This window comes from Chenopodium album, chromosome 21 (assembly GCF_948465745.1).
Source record: "Chenopodium album chromosome 21, dcCheAlbu1.1, whole genome shotgun sequence".
Classification (NCBI taxonomy): Eukaryota; Viridiplantae; Streptophyta; class Magnoliopsida; order Caryophyllales; family Amaranthaceae; genus Chenopodium; species Chenopodium album.
In genome coordinates this window covers 31,313,993-31,340,177 of record NC_137854.1, presented here as the reverse complement: position 1 = coordinate 31,340,177, position 26,185 = coordinate 31,313,993, and the positions used below count along the sequence as shown (strand labels likewise).

Genomic DNA, 26,185 nt, shown 5'->3' with positions numbered 1-26,185 from the left:
TAACTATATAAAGCTCAAATGTAGTTATAGTAAAACTTTGTTGGAGTATAATGTATGTTTTAAATTTTTATTACTACATGTTTTTACAATGATCAAAGTTGTGTATGGAGGATTGGAGGGAGTAGCTTTTGGATTCATTTTGCATTTAAGACATTCCCTACACTTGCCAAGCCTCTAATTACAAAGGGTCGAAAGGGATAATATACCCTTCGCCAGTTGATCTAAACACTTGGTGGTGTAATACACTCGCTAAACAATTAGACTATTAGACTTGTATAGTAGCAAAGAATAATGAGAAACTCTAAATTGATCAACAATTGCACATTTTAACACCACAACAAAATCCAAGCACCAAACTCTTCTGTGTTTTATCTAGAAACATAGGCTTAATTTATGACCCAAATTAACCAAATAGCTTAATTTCACTATACATGTTGAACACTCCTAAACAATGTGCATCATTCTTAACTCACTGCATTGCAACCAGAGACCTGCAATTTGGCAGAATTCTTCACTCTCACTTCATAAAAACATCCTTCATTCTTAACTCTTTTATCTCGAACCGCCTTGTCGAGTTATATTCCAAATGCAACTCCATTGAAAGTGCCCAGAAAGCTTTTGATGATCTCCCTGAGAAGAATAGTTTTTCTTGGAACACAATTATTTCTGGGTATTCTAAAAATGGTCTTTTTGATCATGCACACCAACTGCTTGATAAAATGCCTGAACCAGATATTGTCAGTTACAACTCTGTGGTTTCTGGGTTAGCCCATTATGGGTTTTATAGTGAATCTTTGTGTTTTTTCAAGAAGATGCAAACTGTGTGTGGTGGGTTTGGGTTGTTCTTGGATGAGTATACAATTGTCAGTGCTGTTAGTAGTTGTGCTGTTTTGGGTTTGAAAACTTTGCTGCAACAACTTCATACTGTGGCAGTTGTGCTTGGATTAGAGTATGATGTTATCATATGTAATTCTTTGATTGATGGTTATGGTAAATGTGGTCATCCTGATTTATCTCACTCGATATTTGCTCGAATGCCTGAACGAGATATTGTGTCTTGGACGTCGATGGTTGCTGCCTATGCCAGAGCGTCTAGGATGGAAGATGCTTGCCTGGTTTTTAAGCAAATGCCTGTGAAGAATTCAGTATCTTGGACTGCATTGATCACGGGTTTTTCTCAAAATGGACGAGGAATTGAAGCTCTTGATCTCTTTGATCAGATGCAGAAAGATGAGGTTTCACCTAGCACCTTTACTTATGTTGCTGTGTTAGGTGCTTGTGCTGATTTAGCACTTACAGAAAAAGGGAAACAACTTCATTGTCGAATCATTAGATCAAACACCAGAGTTCCTTCGATGAATTCGTTTATATATAATGCTTTGATTAACATGTATTGCAAGTGTGGAAACATGAGATCAGCAAGGCTGGTGTTTGAGAGGATGCCGGAAAAGAATGATGTTTCTTGGAACTCCATTATAAATGGGTTGGCTTATAATGGACATAATGAAGAATCGCTTGAAATGTTTGAAAGGATGATTGTAGCAAAAGTAAAGCCTAATGAAGTCACATTTCTTGGAGTGTTATCTGCTTGCTGCCACACAGGTCTAGTTGATGAAGGCATCAGAATTCTTGACTTAATGACAAAGTATGGTTTGAAGCCAAGACCAGAACACTATGCTATTATGATTGATTTGCTTGGAAGAAAGAACAGACTTAATGATGCAGTAGAGCTTATTGAGAGAGCTCCTGCTGTTTCTGATCATGTTGGAATGTGGGGTGCGCTCTTAGGTTCTTGCCGGGTCCATGGAAATACGAGTCTTGCTCATAAGGCTGCAGAAATGCTATTTAAGTTGGAGCCAAGTAATGATGCTAGATATGTGATGCTGTCAAACGTTTATGCAGCAGGTAAAAGATGGGATGATTCTCGTCATGTGAGAAGGCTTATGGGTGAGAAAGGATTGAGAAAAGACGCGGGTTTAAGTTGGATTGAAGTAAAGAATATCAGGCATGAATTCGTTGCCAAAGACATGTCTGTTTACACAAATTTCGAGTCTAAATAAATAAAGACGGGAAATAAAGTAACAAATGAATTTATATTAATATGTGAATTTTTGGGTACAATCTCTATATAACAGTTTATAATAAAATAAACTAAATCCTCAGATTCTGTTCCGCAGCTTGATGATGACACGTGTGTGACACCTGTAGGGTGACGTTTGATGACGTCGACTTGAGTTTGAATGCAGGCTGACGTTTGATGACGTCAACCTGTATTCGAGAGGCTTTGTTTGAATACACCTAAACGATGGCTTATGAAGCTTAATCCCGTTCAGATGTGTTTGAGTGTATCTGAACAAGTCGGCACAAATTTGATGTGCTTATTGACTCACTTCAGAGAGAATTCCTTTTGAGTTTTATGAGCTCTTGGAATAATGATTTCTGGATCCCCTCAATTGATGGAGGAATGATGTATTTATAACAAATGAAATCCCCTTAAGTGGACTTAGAAGGTTTGGGCCTGGCCCATTTTATGACTTAAAAGTCTTTTAACCTGGTCCAATTTGATTTATTTTATAACCCGAACTGTATCCGATTAATTCGAATTATTTGTTTGGGTGGGCCAAAAAATAATTAAAATGGATCAATAATATGATTTATCCCAAATTAATTTAATTAATTTAATGTATGACACTTATAAAATTTCCATGTCTACAAATTGCCCCCTCGAGACTGTGTCACATACACGATTTGAAGTGTTTGGCGTGACAAGGTCTCGAACTCTCGACTCTTTTGCTTGACTTGGGAGTCATTAGTACTTTTTTTTTTTTATTTTTTATTGTTTTTATTAAATACTAGGTTTGGTTTATGGGAATTCTTGAGCCCAAGGTTAAACTCCTAGTTGTACTAGGTTTTGATCTCCTACAAGATAATTGTCAACCCTAACTTATAAATTAGGGTAGCTAACCATTTATTTAGTTGTCGAACAGCACCTCTTTGCTGAGCAACCAAATTTTGATCAACTCATCACCTTCGTCCACCATGTTTCCGCAGTCAAATCAAGGCAATTCTCTTCCACGCCTATTTAATCATTCGACATCTAGAGTAAGGAATCTCAATTCCTTCATTTTTTTTACCTTGATTAATGTGCAGCACCAAACTATAAGAATTTGGGTGATTTTGGATGTTGTCCGCAGCCGAACTCCAAGAGACTATAATTATATAATCACGTCCAAAAGAACTAATTGATTACTTGTTAAATTTTCAGCCTTTAATTTAATTCAATTTCGACTATATGTCCAATTCCCAATCTTAACTGTCGCTGCGGCAAGGAGGTTTGATTTGTAGCAATGAACAGCAAAAGATACGAGTAATTGATACTCCTTAAATTGTTTCCCCTGACAGCCTAATTTTTTTAGCAGTTTGGCAAAGAGGTGTGACAATTTCGAGTATTGCTGCAGCAAGTCAATTATCAACAACAATAAGTAATTGATACCTAACTTTCACTTTTTCTATTTCAAATTTTCAATTAACACAACAATCTTGCTCTCCATCCACTTGGAGTTAATATTGCTTCTTGACCAATTCGCAGCATTGAACACTAACTGAGTAACTGGTAGATGACTTATTGCAATTTGATCCGATTATTCTAGTGTAGCAATTGTCATTCCATATTTCAGAGTACTCGAATGATTTATGTTTGTTTTGTGCTACTTTATTTCATGATTTGTACGGTCAATGTTTATTTTCCTTGTATATATACATATGTGTTTGTTCTTAGTAGCATTGTGCATATGACAGATTAACAAGGTAGTCATACGTTACCGCCCATGTCGCGATGGGTCAGGACCCTTTGTTATGAACCCATCGGAGATGTCAAGGCATGTATGCTAGCCGTTATGAACTTGACATCTTGAGACTGGCCGGATAACTTGAAGATTTGAAGTCGCCCTTGTCGCGATGAGTCAGGACCCTTTGTTATGAACTCATCGGAGACGTCAAGTCATGTATGCCAAGCGTTATGAACTTGGCGTCTTTAAGACAGGTCTGATATTTAGAAGACTTGAGTCGCCCATGTCGCAATGGGTCAGGACTCTTTGTTATGAACGCATCAAAGATGTCAAGTCATGTATGTCAATCGTTATGAGCTTGACATCTTAAGACTGGCCTACTCAAGATTCCCATACGAGATTGATGCATACTCATTATACATGTGACATGTCAAACACTACACCTTCTTTTTTTTGTTGCTTGCTTTGCTTTGTTGTTCACAGTTTATACTCTTGTGAGCCAGGAGTAAATTTTTTGTTTTTTTTTGTTTAGCCGTACACAGTTTATACTCTTGTGGGCCAGGAGTAAAGTTTTTTTTGTTGTTTAGCCGTACACAGTTTATACTCTTGCGGGCCAGGAGTAAAAAAAATTTTGTTTTGTTTTGCCATACACAGTTTATACTCTTGTGGGCCAGGAGTAAAGTTTTTTTTTTTTTTTAATTGTTTAGCCGTACACAGTTTATACTCTTGCGGGCCAGGAGTAGTACAATGATGATGATTCTTTTTTTATGTGGCTGCACTTGATTTTTTTTTTTCAAGCTGCCTACGTACTTGCTAAATAAACTAGTTATCGCGCAAGATCAAGCCAACGTAGTTCAAACAATGCATCATTTTGTTTTTTTGATAAGCAGTTTATTCTCTTACTTAGGAGTGTACAAGGCTTTCACTTCATGAATAGTAGCGCTTTAAAAACTTGCCATTAATTGGACCTACGCGCACTCCTTCGGCATCAACAATTTTGTATGCTCCATTAGTGTAGACTTCTCGTACCACATAAGGACCATCCCATTTTGATGTGAACTTATTTCCAGTTTTGCGCGAAGTAATGATAGGCCTTCTCACTGCTAGGACCATCTCTCCCACTTGAAAAGAACGAGGTCGAACCTTCTTGTTGAATGCGCGTGACATGCGAGCTTGATAGCATTGCAATTTTTGTTGAGCTTGCAATCTTTTCTCATCAAGCGCTTCAAGCTCAGCCAATCGAAGCTTATCATTTTCATCACTAGTTAAACCCTCTTGAATGGCAATTCTTAATGATGGAATTTGAACTTCTAAGGGTAGGACAGCCTCGACACCATACACCAACGCGTATGGGGTAGATTGTGTTGCATTCTTGTATGTCGTCCTATATGCCCAAAGTGCTTCCCCTATCTTTTCATGCCAGTCACGCTTAGATTTTGCAACGACCTTGCTTAGCAAATTACAAAGTGTTTTGTTAAATGCTTCAGCTAGACCGTTTGCAGGGGCATTGTACATAGATGATTTATGTTGCGTGAACTTGAACTTTTGGCAAAGGCTATCCATCAAGTTGTTGACAAATGGCTTTCCATTGTCAGTGACGATTCTTTGAGGTATTCCATACCTGTAAATGATATGGGTGCGAATGAAATCGACAACATTTTCTTTTTTTACCTCACGAAGGGGAATAGCTTCAGCCCACTTAGAGAAGTAATCAGTGGCAGCCAGTATGTAAGCGTGACCACCAGATGACTTTGGTGTGATTGGACCGACAACGTCAAGACCCCATCCTTCGAATGGCCATGATGTCACAGTTGGATGTAGTGGTTCTGGAGGTTGGTGAATGAAGTTTGCATGAAACTGACATGCTTCACATTTTTTAACAAACTCCATGCAATCTTGAACCATTGAAGGCCAGTAGTACCCCGCCCTTTTGATACGATCATGAAGCTTAGGACCAGATTGATGAGCTCCACAAATCCCTGAATGAAATTCAATTCCTCTATTGTTTTGGCTGCCTCTTCATCTTCTAGACATCTCGACCATAGCTTGTCAAAAGATCTTCTATAAAGAGTCCCTTTGAAGAGAATAAAACGAGGGGCTCGACGGCGAATTTCTATTCGATGTCGAGGATCATTAGGCAGCTTTTAGTGATCCAAATAATCGATGATTGGTTGACGCCAGTCTTCTTTGTCAATTTGGCAGACAGTGATCATGTCAACTTCCTCGACTTCTTCATCTTCAATTTCATATTCTACAGGAGCAACTACCCATCGATTGCAAACGGGCACCGACATGGTTTCCTCTGCCCCCAGTGCCAAAGTGGCTGCAAGGCCAGCAAGCGCGTCAGCCATCTTATTGGCACTCCTTGGAACATGGCTTAGCTTGACGATGTCAAATTTGTCAAGCAATCTTGATGCGTGTTTGTGATAAGGAATTAAATCCTCTTTCTTGACTTCATATTCGCCTAAGAGTTGACTTATAATGAGTTGCAAATCTCCATAAACATCAAGATCTTGAATTCCCATTTCAACCGCCATTTGAAGGCCCAAAATGAGGGCTTGGTACTCAGCCATATTGTTTGAGCACAACTGAGTTAGCACAAATGAGTAAGGTAAGACATGCTTTTCTGGCGATACAAAGACTACCCCTGCTCCTGCGCCGTCGTGACGAGCAGCCCCATCAAAATATATTTCCCATGGTGGGAGTATTTCAATGTTAAATACATCTTCTCCCGGCAAGTCAACGGAAATCTCCCATTCAGGTGGCACCGGGTGGTCAGCAAAGAAGTCAGCGATGGCTTGTCCTTTGACAGACTTTTTTGGTACGAAAACTATATCGTACTGTTTGATGAGTACAGCCCATTTACCTAGTCTTCCTGACAACATTGGTCTTGAGAGGATGTACTTGATTGGGTCGGCTTTTGAGACGACATGGACAGTATGAGCTTGCATGTAATGCTTTAACTTTTGGACGGCAAAAATTAACGCAAGACAAATTTTTTCAATTGGTGAATAGTTCAGCTCGGCACCCACCAATGTTCGACTCAAGTAATAAAGAGCTGTCTCCTTACGTTCTTCAATTTCTTGAGCACATATTGCCCCCAGTGATCTTTCTTGAGCAGCAATGTAAAGGATTAGAGGTTTTCCTTTAACTGGTGCCCCCAAAACCGGCGGAGAGGACAAATACTTCTTTATATTGTCAAATGCTTTTTGACATGACTCATCCCATTTGAATGAAGCATCCTTCTTCATGAGATGGCTAAATGGTTGACATCTGCCTGCAAGATTGGAGATGAATCTCCGAATATATGCAAGGCGCCCTTGGAGACCGCGAAGTTCCTTGAGATTTCATGGTACAGGCATTTCTTGAATTGCCTTGATTTTGGTTTGGTCAATTTCAATTCCCCTATGTTTTACGATGAAACCTAAAAATTTTCCTGAGGTAACACCGAATTCACATTTGAGAGGATTCATTTTCAATTGACATTTGCGTAGTCTTTCAAAGATTTTGCGAAGGTCACCTAGGTGATCCTCCCTCTTTTTAGACTTAACCACTAAATCGTCCACATAACACTCTACAATTTTGTGTATCATGTCTTCGAAGATCTTTTGCATTGCACGTTGATACGTAGCTCCAGCATTTTTCAAACCGAATGGCATAACTTTGTAGCAAAATATCCCTTTTGGGGTGCGAAATGCCGTGGCTTCTTGATCTTCAGGCGCTATGTGAATTTGATTGTATCCGGCTGTACAATCCATGAATGACAATGCCTCATGTCCAGTAGTGGCGTCGATCATGATTTCCGTGACTGGAAGTGGGAAGTCATCCTTGGGACATGCTTCATTCAAATCACGAAAATCCACACAAACTCGCAGTTGTCCATTTTTCTTCCTCACAGGGACAATGTTTGCTATCCATGTTGGGTATTTGACTTCACGAATGAAACCTGCATCAATGAGTTTGTTCACCTCCGATTCAATTTCTGGGATCAACTCTGGCCTGAATCGTCTTTGTGATTGCTTCTTTGGACTCACACCCTTTTTTATTGCCAATCGATGGACGACGACTTTTGGGTTGAGACTTGACATTTCTTTGTAACTCCATGCGAAGACATCCTTATACTCAGAGAGTAATTTGAAGTACTCTTGTTCTTCCGCTTGGGTGAGAAGAGCACTGATGTATACAGGGCGCGGGTCTTCAAGAGTACCAAGGTTTAACTCTTTTAACTCATCTACTGTTGCTTGCCCCCCGTCTTCAAGTGTCTTGGGAGCTTCATCAGCTTCTATCTCCTCATCGAGATTTGACACCTCTTCAGCCGTTACATGGTTCGTGGAAACAATCTCCTTGTGTTCCTCTATAGCATGGTTTGACGACTCATTTTGGTTGGTGAAAACCACAATGCGAACTCTTGCCTTTAAAGGTTGTTGCTCAGTGATGTCTATGTCTTGCGTTCTCTTCATACGAGAGGGAACAACACTTTTTGGCTTGTCACTCTTCATGATATTGTCTTCCCTTTTCTTTATGCGACTAAAAGCCGACTGTCTTTGTTTTTTGCTAAAGGCACCTACGCGGTTAAAGACAGATACTTTTCGCCTTAAGGGTTGAGAGCTTGAAGTTTCTTCCACCCTACGGTCACATTCTCCAAGCCTATCGAACACTGAGGTATGATTCCTCGTGGTAGATGGTTGAAGTCGATCAAATACAGACGTTCTGGGAGAGGGAACATCATTCTCACCCTCATTTTCCTTGAGTTCCTCAACAGTAATGTACTGTGAAGAAGAGGTGTCTACTTTACGCCATACACCAATTTTGATTGGCTTGGGGCGTTGAAACCCTAGACCTGCCTTGGATTCTTGATAACTAGAGCCATAGTCAAGCAATTTCTTCTGAGTATCATTGAGTCCGTTGGGTTTAATGTCAATGACTTTACCCATAGGTGTTGGGTTTTCAAAGTCATATCCCGACTTTGCCAATAGCTTGTATGCATTTTGGCCGAACTTTTCTTTATTAAGCTCTTTTGCCTTGGATGACTCTGTTGGCAACTTAGAAATTTGGCTTTGTGTGCCTTTACCCAATGGTACAGTTGTTTTACTCTTCAAACTTTGTAGAGTAGTGTCATCAATGGGCTTTGCTACCTTGGCATCGAGGTTAACCTCGCGACACTCAAAGGGTGATTCTCCCTCCTTGCGACGTGATTTTGGGATGTATCGCAAAATAGGAGTTGTCAACTTTGACTTTTCTTTTATGACAAGCTGAGAGTCACTCTTTTCCTTCACTTCTACCTTTTGTTGAGGCTTCTCTTCAACATGAGATGTCTTTTCGGCTTTTGTAGCTAAAGCAATGCTCTCCTTAACTTCTTTTTTTCCGGTTGAAAGGACTTGCGAAGGTAGTATCTCACTTGACGCCTCCTCTTCCTCAAAAAACTTGGCGTCAGCTAAGTAAGAATCTGCTTTGCTAAAGGGTTTGACATCCCCATTTATCTTCTTTTTGCCCCCACGATAGTACTTGAGACATTGATGGAGGGTCGATGCAACAACACCATTCTCATGCAACCAAGAGCGTCCTAGCAACATCTTGTATGATGTCTTGGTGTCAATCACATGAAAAAGAGTCGATGAAGTTAACTCTCCCATTGTGAGTTCTAGGCGTATTATGCCTATTGCACGCTGACTGTCAAGGTTAAATCCTTGGATCACTATGCGACTGTTAGATAGTTCATCCATCTTGATTCCTAACTCTGTCATAGTGGATTTTGGCATGATGTTGACAGCGGATCCACCATCAACTAAAATGCGACTCACTTTTTGTTCGCGGATGTACCCCGACACAAACAAAGGTCTATTGTGGGGTTTTGACCCTATCAACAAGTCATCATCTGTGAAAGCTAAGGCTGCGTTGCATGACACACATTTTGTGGCGTCCTCCGCGGGTTCGCCAGCATTTTTCACCTTATCGGCATACAACTCTGGATGTTGAAGTGCAAGCAATAACTGTTGACACATCTCTTTAGGCAAATGAAAAATTTGCCTCCATCCCATACGTGAAGGAAGAGCATCCAAGACAGTAGATATTTTTGGGTTTACTACCACCTCAGATTGTTGTACAGCTGATTTTGTTGATGTTTCATTATCAACTTGTTCCTCCTCACTTTCCACAAAGGAAACCATATTTACCGTAACCACAGTAAAGTAGTCTTCCGGGAAATATTCCTCCAAAGTTATGGGAGACAACGGCTCTTGCTCAAACAAATCTATAGGGAGGACCTTTTGCTTACTGGCCCCTTTTTCTTTCTTTTTACCCTTTGAATGCTTGGGCTTTCTCTTCCTTTGATGCTTTTTTCTGCGATATGAAGGTTGTGGTTTTGGAGCGTGCACTTGTTTTCTTGGCCTTGTCCTTGTCACCAATGTCCACCCTTCGTCATCATCTTCATCTTGGGCGTCAACATGTGTTTGGTGTTCAACCTGGGACGAGACTTCATGTCGAATGGGTTGACTCTCCACAAGTATGATCACTGGCTCCAAACTTCCAAATTGCAAAGTTTGAGCCTGAAATGATGGTTCAGTAGCTACTGAGGCATGATTTGATGTCACTGGCTCGTCGACATCTAGCTCAATTGTTCCATCCTTCACCAATTGCATAATTTTCTCCTTAAGTGTTATACACTTTTCAATAGGATGATTGATCAACCTATGATACGGACAATAATTGGGATCGGATGTCTTGTTCATTTGCTTAGGTCGCTTTGACTCAGGCAACTCAATGATTTTGTTTTCAAGCAATTTGTCTAGCATGCCAGACAAGTCAGAGTCTGGGAAAGGGTACTTCTTAGCTTGAAGCTCTTTCAAAGTGGGTTTATTTTTCTTGACAAATCTCGAAGATAAACCCTTACTTTCTTCTTTCTTTTTACCCGAAATTTTGACGGGTGCAGAAGAAGTAGTCACAGACAACGTCTCCTTAGTTGAACTTTTGGAGAACTTGTCATTTTTGTAATACTCCTTCTTTTCTTTCTTGGCTTCCAAAGAAAGCCCCTTCTTCTTCTTGTTGTAGGCAATTGAGAGTTCCATGTCATGAGCTCTCGTCGCCAACTCTTGAAAAGATCCTGGTTTAATCCCCTTTAGGATGTAATGTAGTTCCCAACTCATCCCGTTGATGCACATCTCTATGGCAGAGGTTTCAATCAGCCGATCTTTACATTCCAAACTTAGAGCGCGCTAGCGATTGATGTAATCAATGACTGGCTCTTCATCCCATTGTGCAGTTTGAGTTAGCTCAGTCATGCTAACAACACGCTCAGTGCTGAAGAATCGCCCCAAAAATTCCATTTCCATTTGATCCCAATTGTCAATGGACTCAGCCTCTAAGTTGGTGTACCAGTCAAAAGCGGTTCCCTTAAGAGAACGAACGAATTGCTTAACAAGCAAGTCACCCCTGGTACCACCATTGCTGCACGTCTCTATGAAGTGTGCAACATGTTGTATTGGATTACCCTTTCCATCAAAGAGTTGAAATTTTGGAGGTTGGTATCCGAACGGCATTTTCAGCTCATCTATTCTCCTAGTGTAAGGCTTCACATTACGTCGGCTATTGTATGAACCTCCCCCTCCAAGTTGGTTCTTGACAGCATTGGCTATCATAGCTTGAACTTGTTCGGCAGTGATTAAATTGTTTGATCCATTTGGCTTTAATTCCTTTGATTTAATACTACTATCCGAACTGTCATCGCTTTCAGTCTCAATCGATCGTTTCTCAAGCTTTTTTGTCAAAGCAGCAATCTGTTCATTTTGTTGTTTGATTTGAGCATCCTTTTCCTCCCCATCCTTCTTCAGCTGTTCAAGGATACTGCTCATTTCAGCCAGTTGTTGTTCGACCGTCTTAGTATTCGTCACCATAACAGCAACAAAAGTAGGCTCAGGTGAGCTCACACTAAACTCATTATCATGTCCTTCGTCAGAGTGATCAAAGGATGAGTTTGTGTAGGTGACAGGCCCGAACGAACCAAACACAAGACTCTCATTTGGTTCGTGAGTGGAGGACGTGACAGACCTCACAGAAGCAGCCCGACGAGCGCGACTTTTTCGTGCCTTGGTAGGGACTGATGCGGCACGCAAGCTTTTTGCGGCAGAGTCAACAACAGCTTGCTTCATCCCTCTAGTAACGATGCCCTCATCAATTTGGCTGTTGAGCATTTCAGCCAACTCAGCAGCCCTTTGTTGAGCTGTAGCAAAGGTCCTTTCGGCGACAGTGTTCTTTGAGGCCATTTCAATTTTTTTTGAACGTACGGAAACAGAGATGAGAGGCAGAGATAGTCCCACCGAGCGTGCCAAAATTTGTTTACACAAATTTCGAGTCTAAATAAATAAAGACGGGAAATAAAGTAACAAATGAATTTATATTAATATGTGAATTTTTGGGTACAATCTCTATATAACAGTTTATAATAAAATAAACTAAATCCTCAGATTCTGTTCCGCAGCTTGATGATGACACGTGTGTGACACCTGTAGGGTGACGTTTGATGACGTCGACTTGAGTTTGAATGCAGGCTGACGTTTGATGACGTCAACCTGTATTCGAGAGGCTTTGTTTGAATACACCTAAACGATGGCTTATGAAGCTTAATCCCGTTCAGATGTGTTTGAGTGTATCTGAACAAGTCGGCACGAATTTGATGTGCTTATTGACTCACTTCAGAGAGAATTCCTTTTGAGTTTTATGAGCTCTTGGAATAATGATTTCTGGATCCCCTCAATTGATGGAGGAATGATGTATTTATAACAAATGAAATCCCCTTAAGTGGACTTAGAAGGTTTGGGCCTGGCCCATTTTATGACTTAAAAGTCTTTTAACCTGGTCCAATTTGATTTATTTTATAACCCGAACTGTATCCGATTAATTCGAATTATTTGTTTGGGTGGGCCAAAAAATAATTAAAATGGATCAATAATATGATTTATCCCAAATTAATTTAATTAATTTAATGTATGACACTTATAAAATTTCCATGTCTACATGATTCTCGTCATGTGAGAAGGCTTATGGGTGAGAAAGGATTGAGAAAAGACGCGGGTTTAAGTTGGATTGAAGTAAAGAATATCAGGCATGAATTCGTTGCCAAAGACATGTCACATAGTTTTCGAGAACATATATATGAAGTAATCCATGAACTGGTGGATCAAATGAGTGAAGTGGGATATTCTCCTTGTGTTGAGATAGGTCTTGAAGAAGATGAATTGTGTGATTATGATCCAGGTTTTTTTTATGACTTAAACAAGTACTGATTATTTTTGAGCTCATGCAATAGTGTGATTTCATCACTCTTCTTTTTCTTCAATTTCAGCTGTAAAATCATCTACCTCCTCAACCTATCTGTGAAACCAAAAAAATGAGGTTTCGGGAGTAATCCATTGGGTCAAAAAATTATGGTAAAAGTATAAATAGACTATTTACGCATGTTGTATACATTGAATTCAAGTTTTTGCCTTTATATTCAAATAGTGCTTGTATAAATTCTCCAAACATTTTAGAGCATGTACAACCGTTGACCTTTGGGGTTGGTTAATGGAAGAGAGAAAGTGTAAAAATAATAAAAAGTTGAAGAGAGAAAATTTTGCGGAAAATTTGCAATAAACAGGTTCTAGAATTAGCGAAATACTAGTTGATCTTCATGATTAACATAATTTGTCAATCATAGGGGTGATAGTGTCTTTTCATTCATTAAGTTGAGGATAATAATGTCATTGCACATGTAATGACATGTTCATATTGCCAGCTATGCAATATACAGAGTAATGGCGTTAGTAACTAAGTTCAAAGCCCCAAATCCCCACCCTCCTTCTCTCTCCTCTCTCTCAAAGTTCCAACAATGGTGGGTGTGTAGTAGCTCCGGTGATGGAGGGTGTAGTGGTGACAATGAAACTGAAATTAGTTGGGCGACAACTAGCTATGACTCCGGCAACGGGTGGTGGTGGTGTTCGTACTTAAATCGATCTCTCATCCGCCAACGTCGGCAAAAATTATGCCCAAGAGCTTCTTGAAAAAGCTCCCTCGGTTAGTCATTTGAAGGAAAAATGGTCACCTTTAACCTTTGGGGTTAACCAAGCCCTTAATTTCGCCTTTTCTTCTTAGGGTTTTCGTTTGGTATTGATGGTGTCGGCGGTCGATTTATTGGTTGAAGCTTGGAGATGATGAAGATTGTGGTATGGTAGCTTCAATGGAGGAAGCAGCTTGAACACTACTGTTGTTACCGTTAGTAAACGGAGTTAGGATCTAGGCTTGCATACTTGGTGATTAAGCGGCTGACAAAGCACAAGTATGAGCTGGCTAGTATGAGTAAGCACTAGATTAACAAAATATGTTAATCATGAAGATCAACCGGACAAGCTCCGTTATTTACATGTGGTTATAGAATAAAATATTGCAACTTGATAGTTTTCATGTCTACCCATGATGACGTGACACAAAAAGATTTTGGCACCCATGGATTTAAGAGAGAGATTGTGTGGTGGGGTTGGGTACGACTAAGTCGAATTAAATTAAGTCAGACTCTAGTTAAAGAGAAAGTTCTCCCAGCAAATGATGTTGCATTGTAAGCTCTTATTGGTTTACTAGTTTAAGGTCCCGTGCATTAATTACAATGTTAATATAACATAAACATAAATATATATATATAAATTAAAACAAATACTTAAAAAAAAAAAAATTAACTTGAATTAATATTATATTGTTATCAAAAGTTATTGATTATTAAACATTAAAAAAAAACACTCAAATTTAATGGTTATACTGTTTTATATGAGAATAAAATTTATGTTAATTATAACCCGTGCAATGTAATTATATACCCCATATTTCCCAATTTTGTTGGCATGTTTTGACGGGCACAATATTTTATAGCATACTATAACTGGAAAAATGTTTAATACAAATTTAATTGACTTAACTTTTATGACAATTAATAATTAGGGTTCGTTTGGCATCATTGTGGTTTTCTGTTTTTTGGTTTTTTGTTTTTTACAATCATATAATATAAGTCATAAAATGAATAAAAATTAGTCAAATTTATTAAAATTATAATAATTTTGAAAACTGACAACAGAAAAGTGGAAACACCTTTTTCTTGTTTCCTGTTTTTGGTTTTTTGTTTTCAAAAAAAACTGAAAACTGAAAACAAAAAACAATGCCAAACAATCCCTAAGGTTTTTTTAATTTTTGTTTTATATTTATGTTTATAGTTATTGAATTGTAGTGTTATTATTATTAATAAATCAAAAAATTTATAGTAAAAGCTAAAGTGTCTAATCCTGGTTGGAGCGAAAAAAAAAAAAAAAACTTTCAAAGAAAAAATACATTGTAGAATAATACGAAGTACGGGATTAGTACATTATTTTAATTTAATATATATATTACCTTATATGTTTGTTTATTATAGAAAAATACCAATTATAAAAAATTATAAAAAATATGCATATAAAAAATATATTTCAAATATAATTGCCAAATTGAAGATTAAATATTATAGGTTATATAAATTGATATTAATGAAGATTTTGTACAAAAAGGGAAAAAAAAAAGGGGAAAGAAAAAAGTGGCGGGAAAATTTTTAATCAGAACATGACAAGTGTCATGTCAGATTCGTTTTTAGTATTATGTAATTGATGATTACTTTATTATGGTCAATTTTGTTGAGGTTCACCTTCCTTTTACTACAAATCTACAGTGGCTATCTATAGACTATAGGTACATGATTTTTGTTTATAAATAAAAATAAATTAAAAAAATAATAAATAAAACCACACACTGAGGAATTCATCAAAGATTGAACTAAAAAAGAGTATACAAATTGTTACAAAATTTCACCTAAGTCCTATGTAGAGAGCAATTTGTACCCTTTTGAAGTTGAGTACAAGAATACGCTTTTCGCTAAGACAAGTTGTTAACAAAGCTGAATTAAGTGCCATCAGCATATATACAAAGCCAATTAAACAATAAACACATTCCCTGAACCTAAACATCCTAATGTATTTCTTCTTTTTGTTCCTCTGGAAACAGCATTATATGGAGAGGCAAGTTGTCATACTTTCAAGAGACTATACATTCGTCGTCATTCAACTCCCAAAAAGACCAACTTCTTGTTAGCAGGCGTTGGTAACAAAAAAATTAGCTACAAAACACTACTGCTATTTTCTAAAACCTCATTCGCCAAACAACACTTAGCTCTTTTCTTCCTCTTCAGTGTCACAAAGAACAGCTCCTCTGTTTTTGGCTCTGCAGGGAGTACAAGACATTGATTAAGATAGCTTCAAATTTTCAGCAATGTAAAGCACAAAAAAAGCAAAAAGGTCAACGTTAGCAGATACAGCATACCTGCGGTATGCAGGTACAACACGATGAACTTTAGCAGATTTGCCTTCAGCAACAGCCTGTTTATCTGGGGTGAAGTAGAGAATACAAGAAGTCAAATTTGTTTTCAAAGCATTTACAAGGCAGAAGTAACAATTACAACAGCAATCTACAGATCTGGGCTGATTTAATATATGCTTGTCAAGTTAAGATTATTCGACATAATTGAGGGCTAAGTAAATGATATTCCATGGTTCAAAATTAAAGTTTCTTTTGGGTGCTCCTCATTATTCATTTACTAAAGATTCGCCAGCTTTGAGCAAGAGAGTAAACGCTTAATGGCGTGCCATGGTGGCGGGGTGAGCGACTGAGTTCTGTGAGTGAGATTTATGTTTGCATTTGCATTTAGATGTAGGAAAGTAAAATAAGTAAAATGTGAAGTGACAATTAAAGAATAATAATTTGTGAAAGTTAAAGTGGTAGGTACCATTTCCAAAAATAGTAAGTTGAGTGTTAATAAAAAGAAACATTCAAAAAAGAAAAGTGAGTAAGAAAGAATGTCATTTGTAAGTTTGAGCAAGGTTAACTTATTATGGTCTGCTGCAAAAATTTCATTAAATGGTGAAACAACTTCCTGTGAAGTTGTTTTGAAGAGCTAAAATTTGGAGCTTCTAATTTCCCCTTTGCCAAAGCTATTTTAGGCTTCTGTAGAAGCAGAAACAACATAAATTATATGCCCCACCTACCCACCCCAACAATTGGCCTAATGTCTGTTTTCTCAAGTTGGGAAGCAATGTGAGAAACTTGGCCAAAAGCACCTAACTCCTAGTACAAAAAAAAAAGGAAGCCAAAGATAAAAGGCCAAAGTAACAACTGAAAAGCCTTGTTTTTTTACTTGCGGTTCCTTTTTTTATTTTTTGCTAGAGGAAAATGATCGAAGACAAAAAAATCCCAGTAATGGAGTCAAATGTGCAAGGAGGAGTCTGCTAATCAAACAAAAAATTGCATTCACAAAAGAAATGAAAATTTTCCAAATGAAACATGTTAATACTCCGTATTATATTCACATGGATGTTTGGTTTAGAGAAGAAAAGGATTCAGATAAAATGGGATTATAGGAATAAAATTTGCTTGTCTAGGGGAGTAAAAAGTATCAAGATGATGGAATAATCAGGAAAAACATATTCACTAAACAAGTCCAAAGTAGTTTTTAAGAGATGATTTGCACTTTTACATGATCATACTAGCCTCTACAAAACAAATATTAGTTAATCAAAATTACATACCTGAGGAATTCAGTGCAGCAGTAACAGATGAAGAGTCAGAGTACATAGGAGAAACTATATTCCCACTCCCTGTTGTTTTCTGTCGCCTTTGTTGGTCCGACTGCATCATATCAAGCTTCCTCTTAATTGCTTGGCTCTTTTCCTATATGGGAAGGAGAAAAATATATGATGGTCCAAGGGAAAAAAAAAAAAAAAGAAGGGAAAAACACTTGAGATTGATGCAGATCCCACAACATATGATGCCAGCCAATGCAAATGTTAATTCATCCACATCTACTGGGGAAAGCAATTGGCACAAGGAACATTAAGATCTGGATGAGAAGCAACGCTTGAAACTTGAATAAGACAATACAGCAAAAGAAAAGTATAATAATTATCAACAGCCTTCAAAATCCAGGATTTATGGTATCTTTCTTTAACATGGACTATGAGCATTCAGTGCAGCTATGAATGAAACCAAAATTAGCAATGACCATGTGACCAATGAGTGCCATGACCTAGTCAAAAATCCTAAGAAGCAGATAATGCAGCAAAAGATATATTATGAACTATTGGTTATACTAAAGAAACTAAAATACCTTTTCTGCAGAAATCATTTGGGTCAATTGACAGCAGCGCTCTTGCTCTGGATAAACATTCAAACCAACTGTTTAATAACAGTTGAACAAAAGTGTAGCATGAAGTTGACAAGCAAACGTGAAAGCAACAAAATTCAAGATTCTCATAGCAATATAGCATTGTACTGCATACTTCTCAACCAAAAAAATAATATTTCACCTATCCGTTCCAACAAGCTTGATAAAACATGCCATCTTAATTACATTCTTCCTTTTAGTACTCCGGTACTACTTATCTATATGCTCCAATCAAGGGTCTATATAGAACTACCGATCTCCAAGTATAGCAGATCGAGGTAATGTTTCACAAAGGCACAAAACTATCTCCCAGATTCGCAAACAGCCTCGAGGAAGACACTTTTGGGAATTTAGGATCAAAATGAAAAAGAAATAATCATTTAGACACTAGATGCAAGATATACTTACTCTCACAAATCAAGATAGAAGGAGAAAAGGAAGATGAAATATCACTATATATGCAGATATTACCATTTTTTACATGGATATTACGTCACCAATCCTATAAGGCTATCCTCCTTTGTTTGGGGTTTGGGGGGGTTGAGGCTCTGTGGTTCAGTTAGAAGTTATTTGAATTCCTAGCTATACAAGTGCGGAATTCAACTCACAATAGAAGTAAACAATTTTTTAAATGCGGAACTCAACTCAGAATATTAGTAAACAATGCTCATTCAACCTACAGGTATGGGTCAAAAACTCAAAACCAACTACCTTCAAGCAGCTTTGTCAGGCATATACAAAAAATGTTCATGACTATATGTCTGACTTTTCTTTTCTTCTTCAATAAGGACCTTTCCAGTCGTGCTTACTGCTTAGACATTGCAAATTTCAGGAGCAAATTTCTTTCCCCTCAATTTGATTTAGAATTCTAGTCTCACAAGTTTATATTTGATTCCAATTCAAAGTTCCGACAAACCACCACATAGTTAGTACTAACTAAAATTAAAGGCTTGGCCCGCAGACTAGAACTGAACTTTAATCCCTCAGGTTTTGATTCTGAGATATATTAAATAGCAAATGGGAGCAGAAATAACCTTTTACAAAAGAATCTTGCAGGATATTGTATGCCTTGTAGAGCTCCAACGATAGATTTTCCACAACTCCACTTGCAGAAGAAGGTCCAAGCTTAGTAAGAGAAATAGATATTAAGGGCATTCCTTTAGTTTTACGAGCAATCAGCTTTGCAGATGTCACCCCTACAACGAAGCAAAAATTGACACTATAATTGCAGCTTGAGTCAAGATCAAAAGTTGTAAGGAGAATGAAGCAGATATGGAGGATAAATCAGATGTGGGATCACACATAGATAAATGTAATCATAAATCACATAGTAAGAAAATTCAGTCAATTATGGGGAACAAATCAAGCTAGCCCGGCAACAATCTTATGAAAAATGGAAACATCCTGGAAAAATGCTACTGATGTAACAAAGACAGCGTGTTCTTGTCAGCATTATAAGTTCAGATCCCAAGAAAATTGGTAAGGCACAATCCACAAAAACTTGACTAATAAAAAAATTATCAAGAGAACAATTCAATAAAATTTACGAAGGAGAAAGTGTAGGCGTGTAAAAGGATCAAAGGAACAGAAAGCAGAAGGAATTCATTTTACTTTATTAGTGTGGGTGGTTCAATAAGAAAAGTTAGTGCTTCAGCAATTCACTGAGTGTTTCTTTATAACAAAAGAAAATAAAAGGAGCCATGCTGAAACAAATTCCTCTTGTGAAACAGAAAAGGGTAGAGAATGGATTACCACTTAATTTAGGCTGCCAATCCATAATAAGCTTCACATCTTTTGATTTTAAAGAAGCAATTACATAATTCATAAAGTCGGAACAGGAACCACTGATGCCTATGCTATCTCTCTGCACATAGATAAAACAAGTTAGCAAGAATAATGAACAAGGAAAAATCATGAGAGGCATTAAACTTTAATCCACGTAAACTCATATGTCGAATCTCACACGATCTAGAGGAATTAGAGCAGAAACTACCAAAAATCCTCTATCATGTGCTATATTCAAATAACATACTATAAACATTTCTACTCTTGCAGCAGGAAAAAAGGTCATACAGATTAGAAAGGAGACGATGTCTGAAAACGATTGTGACAATATTTTTAGGATTTCCTAATTCCCTATAACTGACATATTATGTGCAAGTGGGATATTGAACCAAAGTACTACCCATAACAGTGAAATCTGCAAGAAACACAATAATAAACAATAGTGACAGATTACGTCTTCAAATTTAGTCATAAGTCATAACAAATTGCTTCCTTAATTTATTCACAGTAAACAAACAAATAACCGAGGCTTCCCTTCCACGGAGTACTTTTGTTGATACTATCTTCTTATACTAATATATCTTTATGATATGCCTTCTTAATTCACCAATGTCCACCTCATAATGTCTTTCTAAACTATGTCTAACTCATAATGTCTTTCTAAATTATGTCAACTCATAACCATTGTCTTTATAGTACCACCAAAATTTTTTATTGCCAATTTCTAGCCCTTAAAGTATACTACTTACGTATAAAACCCTTAACAAACTATATTGATACTTCGCCAATATCTGGTAAAATCGATACCTAAAAAACATTTTGGAACCAATTTGCCTAACAAAAAATGATATAACTAGCTATAATCATAGGTTAAGAAGGTTAATTCAAGTATTCAACACCGCAACAAACTACATGGAGCAATGTGATCCTTATACTTCAGTGTTATAATTATAGCATTTGAACAACATTAAAATACACAGGCATATGGAATTCTGAGAAAACACCCCCAAAATTGTCAACTATACATACAATGATCAATGGACATGATTATAGAACCCATTTCTTAAACCCACCTCATCACAACAGGGTTTTTAAGGTTTCATCCAAAAAATTAGCTGTAAAATTACCCAGAAAACTTCCTTCAAGTATTAAAAGGTATATGAAAGTCTGAAAAATGCCCCAAAAATGCCAAATTTCACATACAATGATCCCTATTAGAACCCATTTCTTAAACCCCATTTCATCACAGTAGGTTTTTTCTTTTTGGGGTTTAGTTAAGAAAAAGTGTTAAAAAAATACCCAGAAAAATTCCACAAGTTTGGATTTTTGCAGCTTAAATTTCTGAAAAAACAAGAGGGAAGAAAGAAGAATTAATACCATGTCATCGAGTTGGTGAACAGAGCGAAGAGCCTCCCAAGTGTAGGAACGAAAATCAGTGACATGAAAAGCGAGGTGAGAGGAGTCAACTGCAAAAACCCTGAACAAATATGGGTTCAACGCCGGAACTCCATCGCCATTAGAGGCAGAAGCATCAAACTCAGGTTTTGCTTCGCCGAAAATGGGTTGAAATTCTTCCAAATCAAACCCCATTTTCATGGATTGGTCCTCGAACCCCGGAAGCTGTGGTTTTTGAAGGAGAAGAGGGTGTGTGACCTTTTGAAATCCTATGATGCAATTCTAGTATTCCATCTTAATTAAGGATCATTCCTTTATAAACTCATCATTAAAATTAAAATTAAAAAATCTTCAAAAAGTACTCCCTCCGTCCCTAAATTACATTCCTCCTTTTGGTAAGTTTTTTTACTACGTAGTAAATCAACTCTCTTTTTCTGTTTTATATTTAATGCTTTCTCACTCATCCTTACCTAATCTCACTCATAATCTTTGTGCCAAATTACAATGAATATGATTGGTTAAAATTTTCAATTAGAAACATGTGATTGGTCTTTTTTTTTTGCAAAAGATTGATGACATGTCATGAGTAATTACTACTCTATCTTTGTACTTTCCATTGCATTATCCAATTATTACCTCCGTTACAGGTTATGTGCAACGATTTGACATAAAGCAGAGAGGGAAAATGTCTAATCGTTGCACATAACCTGTAATGGAGGTAGTATTATTATTTGTTATTCTTCCCTCCTTAATTCCCGTGTAAATTTCCAAAGAGGAATGTAATTTAGGGACGGAGGGAGTACTAAGTAAATACGGAGTAATAAATAAATAGCGAGAGTTTGAGGATTAAAGGGTTGGATTAGGATTGTCATTAAAAATATGACTACAGTATAATTCTAATCTACAATGTATCATGAATACGATGTTTGATTCAATCAATCATAAAAAAATGATCACAACAGATGTTTAAATGATTTTTGGTCAGAATACTCTCAATCATATGTATGTAGATGTGTTTAAAATAACTCGATGTAGAAGTGTAGAACTGACCCGAAAACCCACCGTGACTTCATCGTACCCAAAAAGATACCTAAATTGACACCTAACACTCTACCAAGCTACCAAGCTAGCATGCCCAACAAAAATTTAGCTTGAGCGTTCATAAATCCACCCCGACTTCACCAAACCCGACTCGAACGCCCAGATTGACACCTACTCGTACCAGACTAGCATGCCCGACAAAACTCAGCTTGAGATACTCGCCTTTGCACCTGCTCGTACACGGTCACTCTCGCTAGTCACTGCCACACGGTCCCAAGGCCATTTACGAGCAACAAACGTTGTGCCCTCCCTAAGAAAACATTGTCGGCCAAATTTTAAAGAAAGAAAGAGCGAATTCATGCAAATCAACCGCGCTAAATCAAAGAAATCAAACCCAAATCTTCAGTTACTTAGCTCAGTGAAGATGCGGAATGCCAGAGTTTCATCCAAGAAATCATCTTTGTTAACTCGCACTCTCTATATAATCCTTCTTTTTGCTATTTCCATCTTCTTTTTTCTCCTATATTCCAAGGATGTTTTAGAAGATGAACAAAACCCACTTTTTTATAATGATTTTCAGTCTAAGTCTAACCCTCATCATCAATCTGAGCAGGTAAAAATTGATTCTTTTTACATGGGTAATCCCCAATTTCAATTAATTTGATATTGTTCTGTGTTCTTGAGCTTTTTCTGTAATTACAAATTTCTGCCTTTCTGGGGTTGTTTTGCCTTGTGATTTTATGTATGAATGTTGATTTTGTTTCATTAATCATTATTATTTTATTATTGGGGTTTTGATCATTTGGGGTTCAGGAGATGATTAGATGTGATGAGGTCTGTTCAATTTGCTGTTAATCTTTGTAGATTTGTCTATGTTATTGAAGTTGGAAATTTTGGTTGGGATAAAAAGTTGATGCATGTTACCTATTTTTAATTACTGTAATATTTGTTACCTGTGCTCTAGATTGACATTCAAATGATAAAAAGGATACTGAAGAACAATCAACTGTTTACTGGTATCTCTTTCTATGTTTTAAGTAATCTGACATTGCTTCTATCTGTAGATAAGGAGTCCTGTGCACTTTGTTGATGAGCAGTTACCGGCTCGGACGTTCAGCCGTGGCCTGCGCCCTTGTGTCAAGCCTACTGCTAGATATGAAGGTTAAATGTTTTGCAGTCATTCTTGCTTTTTCTTGAAGAAAGTAATAGTTGGGATTATTGTAATAGAAATTCTTAATTGCTGCTGAAAACTTTTTGATCTTGATCGCTATCATGTCAATGTTTGCCAATGGGATATTTCCTTGACTACTTATTAAAGCATAATAATATACTTGCTAACTTGGTTCTGTATTTTCATATATGGTCAGTTGCTCAGGAATCTAACAGATATTTGACTGTAAAAAGTAATGGAGGGCTAAATCAAATGCGTACTGGTGTAAGTACTTTGGCTTTTTTCTCTTACGATTTGTATAAGCTGGTATAGCGGCTTTGTTGAATTCATTTGCCAAAGTAAGATGCTGGCAGTAAATTATTCGAATTAGGTTTTAATCCGTCTGGATGGAAAATACTTGTAATAATTTACCTAGAAATAGAATGCAATTTACCAAAACCTGTGCTAGTGCATACATGCTTGAAAGCTTAATTTCTTGTTCATGTGTATTTGAAGTATACATGTGTGAGTTTGCATGCATTTTTTGCAATGATGTATTGATGTGTACCTGATTCTGGCCTATTTATTTGAATGTTCATATATGCACATATATGTTGTTGAATATCCCCACAATTAAGCATAAGCACATGATTTTACTCGGTTACAGATTTACTCCTGTACGTTTTCTTGTTATTGATATTGATGTAAATGAAGCAAAATTCCAATCAGTGAAGCTTGAATTTTACTGAATCATAACCATCATATTGGGAAATTTGCTTTCTTTTCCAAGTTGTTTAAGCTTTCTTCCATGTTCTATTTGTTTGCTTTTTTTTTTTTCATTGTTGTAATAAATACTCTTGTCCCTAGATTGCTGATATGGTGGCTGTGGCACGCATTATGAATGCAACCCTGGTGATCCCCACTCTGGATAAACGTTCATTTTGGCAGGATTCAAGGTCTCTTTGGCAGCCCTTTGTAAAAGCTCTTCTTTGTTTCTGCTCTGTAGTTTCTTACCATATTTTAATTTTCTTGATCAGTGTATTTGGGGACATATTTGATGAGCTCTATTTCATGAGAAGCTTGCATCAGGATGTGAGAATTGTGAAGGAACTTCCTAAACAGCTGGAATCTTCTCCTCGAGCCCGCAAACACTTTGGTTCCTGGTCAGGGATGAGCTATTATGAGAATATGACACATTTGTGGAGGGAATATCAGGTGGGCCTTTTGAATTATTTATAGCTTCTTCTTTTTTCTTTCTTTTTTTTTTCTTTTTTTTTTTTTTTTTTTTTTTTTTTTTGTGGTACTTGGATGAGCAATTCTGTTTCCATATTCTGAACTTTTGGGGGAAAATATGATCTTGAGTTAAGCAAACCAGTGTAAAGCATCTGGACGGTGTTTTCCCAAAGTATAATGGAATTTGACTTGTCTAGTCATAATATTCAGGTGATTCATGTTGCAAAATCAGATTCTCGGCTTGCAAATAATGATCTGCCTCTTGACATTCAAAGGCTCCGATGCCGTGCTCTATACCATGCTTTACATTTCTCTCCTCCTATTGAACATTTGGGCAAGGTGAATTTCTACATCTACTTTACCTTGCTGTCTGGAGAAAACAGATTTTGTGGAGAAAGCCATTAAAAGAACTAGTATTTGCAAGAACTTTCCATGTTTTCAGTGTTTCCTTTAGAATGATTTCAAGAGGCACACTATGGGGTATGTTTTAAATCAGGTTCTGACTTTATGGCAGTGACACCACAGAGGCTTGTGGAGCGGCTAAGGTCACGTGGGGGTCAGTACATTGCTCTTCATCTTAGATATGAGAAGGACATGCTTGCTTTTACTGGGTGTACCTATGGTCTTTCTGATGCAGAATCTGAGGAGTTGAGGATTATGGTAATGAAATTTATATTTGCAAACGCCAAATGTATATGAAGCATATGCTTCAAAGTCGAAATCTACTGCTAGAAATGCTTAGAAGCACTTCTGGTTTGTAGTAAATGGAGCTTTAGTTGTAAGTCGAGGACTGGCAAAATATAGACTTTCCCAAAATTGCTGCCTAAGGAGCAATAATCTACAAAAAGCAACATAATGGACATAATCTGAATGAATCGATTTGTAGAACTTGATTAGGTTCGGAGGGATACAAAAATGAATAGAAAAGTTTTCATGTCAACTGATGTTTGTGGTGTGTATCAATAAGCCTTCACACCACCACTATTACATGGAACCTCCTATGTTTTTTTACATAACAAACTGATGCTTCTCTGCCCAAAATTGTCAGGGAGAACACACACCACTGGAAAGTAAAGAAAATAAACTCCACAGAGCAGAGGAATGCAGGCCTTTGTCCACTTACACCCAGGGAGGTTGGGATCTTTATTAAGGCTCTTGGTTATCCTCCGTCAACGTTAATCTATATTGCTGCCGGAGAGATTTATGGTGGTGCTAAGCGATTGGCCGAGCTGACTTTGCGATTTCCTAATGTGATTTTTAAGGTATGCACTAAAATTACATGCTTTTCCTTGGTAATTGACCCCCAGCATTTTTTAGGACATTTGTAGAGAAGCTATCTTGGATTCCATCATTAACTAGTTCTCTGTTGGCAGGAAACGCTGGCTACCCAAGATGAATTAGGAGCTTTTTCCCATCATGCTACTCAAGCTGCTGCTATTGATTATATCATTTCTGTGGAGAGTGGTGTGTTCATTTCTTCTCATTCAGGGAACATGGCAAGAGCAGTTGAGGGTCATAGGCGGTTCCTGGAGC

The 26,185-nt window shown here is 37.4% G+C and overlaps 3 protein-coding genes across 3 annotated transcripts; 2 read left to right on the top strand and 1 right to left on the bottom strand.

The window, feature by feature from the left end:
* Nucleotides 1-431: 431 nt before the first annotated feature.
* LOC145600160 (pentatricopeptide repeat-containing protein At2g13600-like) lies at nt 432-13,119 on the top strand. Its single transcript, XM_081656059.1, has 2 exons — nt 432-1,939; nt 12,820-13,119. The coding sequence occupies exons 1-2, from the start codon at nt 432-434 to the stop codon at nt 13,064-13,066; spliced, it is 1,755 nt and encodes a 584-aa protein (XP_081512185.1). The 3' UTR covers nt 13,067-13,119.
* Nucleotides 13,120-15,568: 2,449 nt separating this feature from the next.
* Nucleotides 15,569-21,493, bottom strand: LOC145603002 (uncharacterized). Its single transcript, XM_081659137.1, has 7 exons — nt 21,211-21,493; nt 19,801-19,912; nt 19,083-19,244; nt 17,992-18,038; nt 17,414-17,555; nt 16,152-16,215; nt 15,569-16,052 (listed from the first exon to the last, which is right to left on the bottom strand). Exons 1-7 carry the CDS (start codon nt 21,427-21,429, stop codon nt 15,998-16,000), a joined length of 801 nt encoding a protein of 266 aa, XP_081515263.1. The 5' UTR covers nt 21,430-21,493; the 3' UTR covers nt 15,569-15,997.
* A 1,122-nt stretch (nt 21,494-22,615) lies between these two features.
* LOC145600641 (O-fucosyltransferase 38-like) lies at nt 22,616-25,351 on the top strand. Its single transcript, XM_081656525.1, has 7 exons — nt 22,616-22,882; nt 23,334-23,430; nt 23,637-23,704; nt 24,287-24,375; nt 24,457-24,634; nt 24,863-24,991; nt 25,178-25,351. Exons 1-7 carry the CDS (start codon nt 22,628-22,630, stop codon nt 25,349-25,351), a joined length of 990 nt encoding a protein of 329 aa, XP_081512651.1. The 5' UTR covers nt 22,616-22,627.
* The last annotated feature ends 834 nt before the right edge of the window (nt 25,352-26,185 follow it).